Source organism: Pseudorca crassidens, chromosome 1 (assembly GCF_039906515.1).
Source record: "Pseudorca crassidens isolate mPseCra1 chromosome 1, mPseCra1.hap1, whole genome shotgun sequence".
Taxonomy (NCBI): domain Eukaryota; kingdom Metazoa; phylum Chordata; class Mammalia; order Artiodactyla; family Delphinidae; genus Pseudorca; species Pseudorca crassidens.
This window is the reverse complement of record NC_090296.1, coordinates 79,529,720-79,541,719: the sequence shown is the minus strand read 5'-3', so window position 1 is coordinate 79,541,719 and position 12,000 is coordinate 79,529,720. Positions and strand designations below refer to the sequence as shown.

Below are 12,000 nucleotides of genomic sequence, written 5' to 3'. Positions count from 1 at the left end.
ATGGATATTTTTTAGGACAAAATAAGTTAAGTGAACATTTTTGCTAACTAATTTTAAGATTCCTGTTTCTTTCCTTCTTTTTCTTTTTCTTTTCTTCCCCTATTTTCAGCTTTCTAAGAAGTACGGAGTCCATGTTTGTGGAGAAGGTGGAGAGTATGAAACGTTCACTTTGGACTGCCCTCTATTTAAGAAGAAAATAATTGTGTAAGATATCATTTCAGCATTTTCTTCCCCTTCCTCAAATTTAAGTGATGGAAGCAACGTAACATTAAGCTGGAGGCAACTTTTGTTAAGAGAAATAGAACATGTCCTCCAAGTTCACAAACACTCAATTTGTTTAATACCAGTGAAGTTGTCTGAATACCTAAATCAATACATGACAAGACGAGGCCTTCATAGAAGCCTATAAACTTTTTAGACATTGCACTTTCATTTACTTGCTGATTATGGCCTACAGTAAAACTGGTACCTACACACTGACACTTTTATCCTTTCATGAAGTGTGAATTGCCTGTGTTATTTATCTTTCATTACAGCTACATTTGATAAACTGCCACATCAGTAGCCTCTGGGTTCCATTAACTCCGTTCTCTTTTTCCTTTTTCTTGGCTTTAATAACTTAGAATGGTAATACTAAACATTTCTCTTCAATTATTTGGGGTTATTTTTACATATAAACTTTGTTTTTAAATGAATTCTGTTTTTTGGTGAATAGTGTGATTTCTTTGCCATAAATTGTTAAAATTCGTGTAGCAAAAAGTAGGAACTTTCTTCAGTTTGTTAACATTATTATCCATACTCTGATTTCTATCACTCCTCTCATATGCTAAGAGAGCACTTCATTTGCTTTTCCTAAGCTCTTCAGCTTCTTGAAAAGGTTGTCAGAATTATGCTTGATTTCAGAAACCTCATCTGATGAAAGACTAGAATTTTGTATCGAATGGACAGCTTTAATATTTTCAACACTGAAAGGTGACTTCTTTGTACATATTAATAATGAGGGAAAGAATGTTCTGAGAAGTTAAGACAACTCCAGGTGAATTTTCTAAAAGTTATATTTATCTTGGGTAACATAGCCAAGACCTTTCCATTACTCTGTGCAATATTCACCCACTCTTGCTTCTCTCATTTCTTCTAATTTGTTTTCCATTAATAATCATCGAACATAATAATAATATATTTGGCAAATATATATCAAGTACCTATTATGTCTAAAGCATTCTACTGGGCACCACTGATGTTGAAACATAGTTCCTGTCTCCAGAAGGGTGGAAGGAAGACACACCTGCATAAAATTGTGACACAAAATGGTAGAGGATAAGAGTCAGAAGAATAAGTTCATAAACGAGAGGTATTTCTTGTGGCTTCAGTGATCACAGAACAATTCATTGAATGAACTGTGCCTTAGGTATTACTTCTATGAAATAATACTGTTTGGTTACTTAAGAAAAACATTTCCATGCTAGGGTGAAATTATAGTATAATAGGAAACTTGCAATATACTTACTAAGCTAACCAAATTAGAAAAAAATAAAAAGCACAATAAGAGAAAGAAGGCCAAAGAATAATACTCTTCCTGTTCATTGCACAACTTGAGGTCCTGGAGCACCCAGAACTCTTTATGGACAACATAGAATTATAAGAAGTGTGCTGCTTTACACTACATAACCATAAGGTTTATTTATCATAGTACTTTAGACCTGAAAAATGAATCTTTCACCTCATCATTGTGTAGATAGAGAAACCTCAACCTGACTGAGGCAATGACATGATGGGAGTTAATCATGCTGTTGAAGAGAAGGTTGTCAGGGAAGGTGTATTAGAACCCTCTAGTGCCAAAATGAGCTGTTCAATTGAACTGGATAATCATTTGTTGAGGATAATTATGTGGGTGGAACTCTGCAAGCTGCCACCCTGCTCTGTAAAAGTTCTTCTGTAAGAATGGAGAGGCACATCAGCAATACTGGAAGTGCTAACATACGCGTGTGTACCTTGAGAACAGAAGGGGAAGAACTGACATTTCTTTCTTACTCAGTTATCAGCTACTCACTAATCTGATTCTGATGCTTAAGCGTGTTCTTTGATTTTTTTCTTCATAGGTTCTGCCTCACCTCAGCTTCATAACTTTCTTATTCGATTTCTTTTTGCTAGATTGCCTTCCCATTTATCCCCACTTTGCTAAATCCTTCCAATTTTAAAGGCTTTGGTTGTTACTACTTCCAGTGCTTGTCCTCATATCTGAACTCTCAGAACACACAGTAGTAGGCACTGATAAATGTTAAATATCATGGAATTAATTTTTCATTTATTGTTTAGTTTTAAATATCCTATTTCACTTTTATGTATTCCTTTCTTAGGTTATAACTAGAGCTTGTAGTAGTTGAATGGAAAAAGAATGTCACCTATTATATACAAAATCTTTCCTTCTCTTTAAAATAGAAAATGTCCTTATCATACCTGTCTGATAAGCACTAAATGTGATGATGTGAATGAATATGCATTGCACATTCTAAAACTGTATATAAATTAAAGTTATTTTATTTAGAGGTAGTTTTCCATGTGACACAATTAAAAGATAAGTTTAGACCTGGTAACTACTTGTTAACAATTGACAGTTAATCTTACTGGATCCTGTCAGTTAGAATGTGTTTGGGGGGACAAAGTTAATAATTTCTCCTGTTATATTTGACATAGTAGTGATCTTCCACAGTTAGCATACAACTAGTTGATTATTAGGAATCCCCTTTTCAATGCCTAATTCAAATTTTATGTTAGAAAAGGAGACTATGAGGAGAAAAAATAAACTTTTGCATGCAAAATGATTTGATTATAATTAGGTGTGGTTTTTTTTTTCAAAGACACAGATAGAATTTCTTGTATAATGAAATAATTTAGACAAATTGGGTGGTTCTAGAAGTTTATTATGAGATACATTTTGCCCCGAATTCCAACTAACATTTTTAGAATCTTGTAGGAAACACTGGTATAACAGTCTTTGTGTGGAAGTAATCTTTTAAATTTTTGACTAGAACATTTTACAGTTTACTTTTCACATCAATTAGGATGTGACTACTCACCTCTAGATGCAAATTTTTAGATCAGAAAATGAGGGGTTTTTCCTGAGGAGCCTTGACAAAAAGAATTGCAGCCTAGTCTTTAAGAATAGAGGACAACTGTAGGTCCTCAAATAAAAAACTTACTTTCTCAGTGTCCCTGGTGGCGCAGTGGTTAAGAATCCACCTGCCAATGCAGGGTACACGGGTTCGAGCCCCGGTCTAGGAAGATCCCACATGCCGCGGAGCAACTAAGCCCGTGAGCCACAACTGCTGAGCCTGCGCTCTAGAGCCCGCGAGCCACGACTACTGAGCCTGCGCACCTAGGACCTATGCTGTGCAACAAGTCACCACAGTGAGAAGCTCGCGCACCACAACAGAGTGCCACCCCCTGCTCGCCGCAACTAGAGAGAAGCCCGCGCGCAGCAATGAAGACCCAACGCAGCCTAAAAGAAATATTTTTTTTTAAAAAAACCTACTTTCTTTTTATTTCTTACTTTGAAATATATGTGTATTCATATCAAAAGTAAGAACTAAAACATGGGGAATATAGCCAGTATTTTGAAAATAAAGTAAGAACTAAAATCCCAATGTATTAATGAAGGTGATAATTTTCTTCTCACTGTTAATGAACACAATTTTAATGTCAATCTTTGATACAACCCCATATTTCCATTTGAATTTTCAATATTAATGTACTACTGCTACAGAGTTGCTGTGTATGGGATGGATGGATGGATAGAAGAAACAATGGGAAGGAAGGAGGGATGAAAAGAAGAACTAAATTCTATGATTAAAACACTATGCTCTCATTTTCCCCACTTACTCCTCGTTTCTACCTATTCAAGACAGAACTCAGCCCAGAGCATCATAATATGGCATTTAGCCGTGAGGATGAATCAAGTACTTTCCTTGTCTGCCTTCTCATATCTATTCTGTATCACTTGGGAATTTATTAGAATTTATGAACCATTTTCCTTGTATTTAAATTTATATAATTATTTTTATTATGCTAGAGATAACCATATATTGTTATTGGTATACATGTATGCTTATGTTCATGTATCCATATATATACAGTATGCATGTATGAAAATGTACGTATTCGTGTGAAGATTGGTAATTGAAAAATCAGTGTGGGTTTTTGATAGTGTCAATAGTTACTGTGTAAATGTAAAGATACTTAACAAAGTTAAACTATACAGTTATTTGTTTATTCAACAAATAATTGAAAATAAGGCAGTGTATTCTGCACTGAGCCAGAGGTGGAGTGTGGGGAGACAGGCAGACAAAGATGAACAAAACCTGGTCCCTCTCTAAGAAGGAAGACAAGCACACAGACACATAATTATAGTGGATGTGTTATGAAAGGTCTGTAAATGCATTACCAAAGCACATAAAACAGAAAACTAGCACTGTCTGAAGATGTCAGGCAAGACTTCACGGAAATGATGTTGGAAATGTCTTGTGAGGATAAGTGTGAGCCCACGGGGAATATCTGCGTGCAGTTGTCTTTGCAGAGGGGAAGTAGGAACCAAGACCGTGGCTGAGCCTCAAGAGAAAATTCAGTATTTTGAAGTGAGAGGGTTAGGGCCTGATCTCTCAACTTGAGAGAGAGCCTATAGTCAGGGAAGAGAGACTCAGACCTGACTCAGCTAGCTTGCCCTTTTGAAGTCGTAACTAGGGATAAGCCTAACGCAGCAGTGAAAGGGAGCATGGGATCCAGCTCTTGGCTACTGAGAAACCTCAGTTGTGTAAGAGGAAGGGGCTGCACTGATTACTGGTATTAATAGGGAAAGAGGAGGAGGGTAGCCAACTGGAAACCATTTTTGCTGTTGTAGAGTTTTTCTTAATTTTCTGGGTCTCTCTGAGGGTATTCCAGCAGATTCTGCTCTAGGTTTCAGAGAAATCCATGAAGCAGACAGAAACCAGAGACTCTTAAAAGTTGAGTTTCAGGTGAGTTTATGAAAGAAAAGCAGAGCAGTAGTGGCATTATTCTGTTTGAAGCTAAAAGCCATTTATTTGAATCTATTATCTGTCTCCCAGTTGATTCTGGCTTTGTATAACTGAAAGAAATGACGTTAGTCAATTAGAGATTATGGATTTAATAGAATCCATAAAAACCATATTCCTCTTCACTTAGTGTTCAGAATGTTATATATTTTCTCTGGATAACAATCTTGGTTCAGAATGCAGTAATTGTATCAATTAAGTGAGCTATTTGCTGTCAATCTTCTGTTTCTAGTGGGAATAACTGTCAAGAGAAAGGAGGGCCCGAAACCCTTTCCACTGACACATCACTGGTTCAGGTTAATCATGGTTTTGGTGTACCCATTGTCAAGGATATCAAGACCAAGCTGCCTACATCAGGCATTATTGAGGCTCAGGATCAGTTTCCAAAGCTGGGATTGGGAACATAGGGATTGAAATTTAATGTAAGAATGAGGTCATACACAGGAACTAGAATTTGAATCTATTGAGGAACCAAGATAGGACCAGAACACACAACTCAGGAGTAAATAGACAAGACGACTAGACTAGAGTTAACAAGGCAGAGAGACAGGTGGTAGAAAGCAAGAGGGTCTCCTCTTTTCTTTCTCTTTCTCCTCTTGCTCATTATACATTGAGGCATTTTTCGGTTAGGTAGTCTGTGAAGGCAGGTTATTACTTTCTTTCATGATCCCGATTATAATGTTTTTCTTTTAAAGTCATAGAAGCCTGTTTTAATGTAATTTTTTAAAGCACTAACAAGATACGTATTTGATACTAACGGTTCATGAATAGTAGTTGATTTTTTTTTTTTACCATCCAACTTTTTTCTCTATCTCTGATCTTTCAAGTGAAAAGTAAGCATATTTTGCTCATGAAAATTTAATATATTGGATCCTAGTCTTTTGAGATTTCTTCTATTGTCGCTAAATAACTTTGCATTACAGAAGTTAATTCAAAAATATTTTACATTAGTGGAAAAGAATCAAAATAAGAATTTATTTTGCTGAACAACAATGGTTAAAGTGCTAACAATGTACTAATATAAACATTGGAACTAGTTCCTAAGGCATTAAAGAGATATGAGAAATTTCTGCTTTTAGGATTTGAGTTAAAATACAAAAACACTATTGCTTTCTTAATAAACAACAATAAAAAATAATTAGTTATTAGAACTTCACACATAATCTTAGTTATTCATATGTGCTTTACAGGGTATCTTTGATAAAAGTTGAGTTAATTTACATGTATCCATATGGTGCCAGCAAGCAGTTCATACTATTTTACCTGAATGTGGTAATTGCTATGTCAGACAATCAATTTTAATAACAATGATATTGCAGTGTGAAGAGTTCATCTAGAGCTTAAAACCATCACCAGTACTGCCTTTGTGAAGGATAATTGAGATTTTGTGTGAAACACTGGATGAATTACCTCTTGAAAATGAAAAGAATAATGAAGATAAAGCACTACTGTTTAATGGTAGCCCATACCAACCAAATTTGTGAAAATGAAATTGAAGTTTCAAGTTGTAAAACTGTTCAGAGAGCTTTGAGTGAACCTGAAAGTTGAACTGTGTGTCCTCATAAAGATGAAAAGGTCTTTACTTATTTTTGAAAGTTTAATATTCTCAATCTTTTCCCCAATTAAATATTGGATTATTAAAAGTAGATGTTAATCATTAATTATGTAGTAAATATGTATACAATAGTATACTAGTGGAAATAAATGAGGATTTTTGGTCTTTTCTAGTCACTAGTAGGAGCAACTTGCCACAAAACAGATTTTGCATACTAGATAAATGTATTATAACATTTTTTTATTTCAGGGATTCATCAGAAGTAGTCACACATTCAGCTGATGCATTTGCACCTGTGGCTTACCTTCGCTTTTTAGAATTGCACTTGGAGGACAAGGCAAGTAAATCTAATTCACAGTGATTTAAAGAGAAAATTGAGATATGTGCATTGTCTCTATAGATGTAATTCTATAACAACAAATGAAAGGGTAAAAAAAGTGATTTTTTTCAAATCCTCAATCAGTAACTGAGAATTCTGCAGACGTTTATAGTTTTAAGAGCTGTATATTATGTAAAAGATATTACATTGCTGAAGAGTTTGCAGTTCATTTGCAAAGGGAATCATATATACATTAATCAAGGAGAAGACAGGACGGTGTATAACCAAATATTAAATCATCTAGAAAATTAAGAATTAGGTTATTGAGCATCAGCCTTAGGGGAAAGGTTTGAGGATAAATTGGATCTTCATTATACAAAGTTTAAGAGGAGAAGAAAAGGACAAATTAAACCTTTTCCAAAAATATACAGGGGGACAGTCGTACAAATGAAAGATGGAAAATGAAGCAAAAAGTGTGATAGTTTTATTTTAAATACATTGATTGTCAAAACACAGCAGAAGTCAATTTTAAAATGTTTTGTGGAATAGTTAAGGTCTAGATTAGACCCTGTGATTAAAAGCTCTGCTCCTTGAGGCATAAATGATTGGAAGAAGTCTGCATCTTTCGTGTTCTGTCATCAAGTGTCTTGAGGCACACCCACAGTCATATATATGATAGAGAATCTGAAGAACCAAGAGAATCAATGATTGGCAAAGGAAGGAGAAAAATGGGAACCCCAGTAATCTCTCAATCAGCAAGAATTTCCAAAAGTAGAGAATAATATTTGGTGCCATTTCTCTAGAAAAACTAGAAAAGACAAGGTTGAAAAGAGGTGATTGAATTGGGCTGAAAGATGACTATTGGTGACCTTTTACCAAAAAACTGGTAAACCTCAAGAGAATGAAGCTAAACTATCCAGACATCTTTCAGACCCACTGAAAGGAGCCTCTTCTAGGTCTCTGCTACTTTTGCTGCCATGGGCACACACAAAAAAATCAAAACCACCAAATTCTGGTTTAAATACATTAGCCATTGTATGTTCACCTCTACCTAAATAGCTCAGTATTCACACTGTTTTGGTATTGCTTTGGTCTTCTCTATCCATTTGCCCTCTTGCAGAAAAGAATATTACTTCTTTAAGGTACAGTACTCACTGACACTGAATAAATATGGTGCATTTCCTTTTTTTTTTTTCCTTAGGTGTCCCCAGTACCTGACAACTGCAGAACATCTAATTATATACGTAACTCTTGAAAAGCATTTTTGTTACTAAGCTGGTATTTTTATATTTTAAAAATCACATAGCATTTTCTCAATTATTATGTCCCACTTTTTTCATTACATTTTTTTATTCTTAGAAATATTTATCTTTATCAGAAGTTGATAGAACCATTGATTAATTGGTTAACACATCCAATCCATGATCTCTGTGATTGGTACCTTATTTTTTCCCCTTTTACTTCATCTGAAATCCTCATTTCTGTAACATTTCTTTGCTTTCATCACACTGGTTTATTTTCCTCTTTCTTGTTCCTGCTTTCATTTCTGCCTATAGTATCCTAATGCAAAGGCAATTGAAAATGAGGATGAAAAGGTAGTCACTGTATTTAGCTAATCAAGTTTATTCTACCGGGCATCACCATTTTTGTTTTGAATATATTCATTGTTTCAACATTATTGGACAATCAAGAAGAATACCATTAACTCTTACTGGTTGTTTATAACTGATTAAACAATGTAGTTTTTCGGTATTACCTATGCTGACTTCAGACTACTTTTAGAGTTTGCAGCCAAATTGAGTGGAATGTACAGAGAGTTCCCACACATGCACAGCCCCCCAGCTGTCAACATCCCGCACCGCAACAGTACATTTGTTACAATCAAGGAATTTACATGGACACATCAGTTATTACCCAAAGACCATAGTTACATGATGAGTCACTCTTGTTGTTGTACGTTCTGTGGGTTTGGACAAATGCATAATGACTTGTATCTACCATTATAGTATAATACAGAATAGCTCTGCCTATTCATCCTTACTTTTCCTCTAACCCCTGGTAACCTCTGATGTGTTTACTCTTGCCATAGTTTTGCCTTTTCCACAACATCATGTAGTTGGAATCATTTAGTATGTTGCCATCTCATATTGGCTTCTTTCACTTACTAATATGCATTTGGATTCCATTGTGTCTTTTCATGGTTTAACAGCTCATTTCTTTTTCTTTTTTTCTTAAGACATTTTTTTAGAGCAGTTTTCGGTTCACAGAAAAATTGGAGGGCAAGTACAGAAATTTCCCATTTACCCCCTGCACCCACATATGCATAGTCTTCCTCATTATCAACATCCCTCCCCAGAGGGGTATATTTGTTACGATTAATGAACCTACATTGCACATCGTAATCACTCAAAGTTCATAGTTTACATTACAGTTCACTCTTGGCTTTGTACATTCTATAGATTACATGTATCCATCATTATGGTATCATACAGAATATTTTCACTGCCCTAAAAATCCTTCGTGCTCCACCTTTCATCACTTAACTACCTCCAACCCCTGCAACCACTGATCTTTTTATTATCTCCATAGTTTTGCCTTTTCCAGAACATCATATAGTTAGAATAATATGGTATGTGCCATTTTTAGATTGGCTTCTTTGACTTAGTAATATGCATTTAAGGTTCCTGCATGTCTTTTCGTAAGTTTTTAAATGCTTAATAATATTCCATTGTCTGGACATACCATAATGTATTTATCCTTTCACCTACTGAAGGACATCTTGGTTGCTTGAAGTTCTGGCAATTGTGAATAAAGCTTTTGTAAAACATCCATGTGCAAGTTTTTGTGTGGACATAAGTTTTCAACTCTATTGGGTAAATACCAGGGAGCATGATTGCTGGATTATATGGTAAGAGTATATTTAATTTTACAAGAAACCACCAAACTGTCTTCCAAAGTGGCTGTACTATTTTGCATTCCCACCAGCAGTGAATGAGAGTTCCTCTTGCTCCACATCCTTGCCAGCTTTTGGTGCTGTCAGTGTTTTGGACTTTCATCATTCTAATAGGTGTGTAATGGTATCTCATTGCTGTTTTATTTTATTTTTTAAATATTTATTTATTTATTTGGCACTCAGGATCTTTGTTGCCGCCTGCGGGATCTTTTAGTTGCAGTGCTCAGGATCTTGAGTTGTAGCATGTGAGCTCTTAGTTGTGACATGTGGGATCTAGTTCCCTGACCAGGGATCAGACCCAGCCCCCTGTGTTGGGAGTGTGGAGTCTTAACCACTGGACCACCAGGGAAATCCCCTCATTGCTGTTTTAATTTGCATTTTCCTCATGACGTATGACATGGAACATCTTTTCATGTATTTATTTGCTATCTCTGTATCATATTTGGTGAGATGTCTATTTAGATCTTTTGCCAATTTTTTATTTGAACTCTCTGTTTTTTATTATTGAGTTTTTAACAGTTCTCTATATATTTTGGAAATAGTTCTTTATCAGCTATGTCTTTTGCAAATATTTTCTCCGAGTCTATGACTTGTCTACTCATTCTTTTTCCAGTGTCTTTCACAGAGCAGAAGTTTTTAATTTTAATGAAGCCCAGCTTATTAATTATTTTTTTCCTGGATCATGCCTTTGGTGTTGTATCTAAAAGTCATCACCAAACCCAAGGTCATCTAGGTTTTCTCCTATTTTATCTTCTAGGATTTTTATGGCTTTGCATTTTACAATTGGGTCTGTTATCCATTTTGACTTAATTTTTGTGAAGGGGTATTAGGTTTGAGTCTGCATTCATTTTTTTAATGTGTGCGTGTTTAATGGTTCTAGCACCATTTGTTGAAAAGACTATACTTTCTCCATTATATTGCCTTGCTCCTTTGTCTGTATTTGTGTGGACCTATTTTTGAGCTCTCTATTCTGTTCCATTGATTTGTTTGCCTATTCTCTTGCCAATACCGCAAAGTCTTAATTACTGTAGCTTTATAGTATGTCTTCAAGTCAGATAATGTCAGATTCTGACTTTGTTCTTCTCCTTCAATACTGTGGTGACTATTCTAGGTCTTTTACCTTTCCATATAAACATTAGAGTCAGTTTTTTGATATCCACAAAATAACTTGCTAAGATTTTGAATGGGACCACATTGAATCTATAGATCAAGTTGGAAAGAACTGACATCTTAACAATATTGAATCCTACTATCCAAGATCATGGAATATCTATTTATTACATTCTTCTTTGATTTCTTTCATCAGAGTTTTATGTATATATGTATATGTGTATGTGCTTAAGACATCCTTTTTAATGTTCATCGTTCTAAATCAGTTAAATGTTGCCTCCTTTAGGACTTTTTTTTTTCTTTTTAATATCAGGCTTTGAGACGACATTCTTAGGGTGAATCAGGAAAGAAATAAGAGTTCCTTTCCCAGAAATTTTATTACATCTCAATGGATTGGGTAAAGCATTGGCCAAGTCACCAGCTTTACTCCAGAGCCCATACAGGTAGTAGAGAAGGGGATTCTATAGAGGGAAAACAAAGTATAATTAACAAAAGAAAGATGAATAAATGCTAGAGGGCAAAAATGATAGATACTCTTTCACATGTTTTATCAAATTCACATTGTTATCTTAAACTCATATTAACAAATTAATTAACACTCTACCCCAAATAATAGTGAGACCTCAAATGTATACTTTGAATACCACTCTGAAAATCCGTCCGTATCTGTTCCCTAAATTCCTTTAGTTTCTACTCACTTTATAACACATTTGCAATCTAGCTTGACCTCAATTACTTTGATGTTGGTCTTTTCTGTCTTCATAATTGTTAATCATTTTTCCTGATAATATTGACTACCATCTCCTCAAAATTTTTTCCTATAATGTGTATATGTCATTGTACTATTCTGACTTTCCTTCCAGTCTCTCAAGATTTCTTGTCTTCTTCAATAGCTTCTTTGCTTCTTACTTTCAACATATATATATATATATATATATATATATATATATATATATATATATATATGCCTCAAGTTCTTTTTATGGCTCCATTTTCT

At 34.8% G+C, this 12,000-nt stretch overlaps 1 protein-coding gene across 1 annotated transcript in view; it reads left to right on the top strand.

The window, feature by feature from the left end:
• DPH6 (diphthamine biosynthesis 6) overlaps nucleotides 1–9,767 on the top strand; it is a 179,031-nt gene extending 169,264 nt beyond the window's left edge. Inside the window, exons 7-9 of the mRNA XM_067742384.1 lie at nucleotides 110–204; nucleotides 6,871–6,958; nucleotides 8,142–9,767. Of these exons, the coding sequence (XP_067598485.1) occupies nucleotides 110–204; nucleotides 6,871–6,958; nucleotides 8,142–8,195 (237 nt within the window). The 3' untranslated portion in view covers nucleotides 8,196–9,767. The remainder of the gene's footprint in view (nucleotides 1–109; nucleotides 205–6,870; nucleotides 6,959–8,141) is intronic.
• The last annotated feature ends 2,233 nt before the right edge of the window (nucleotides 9,768–12,000 follow it).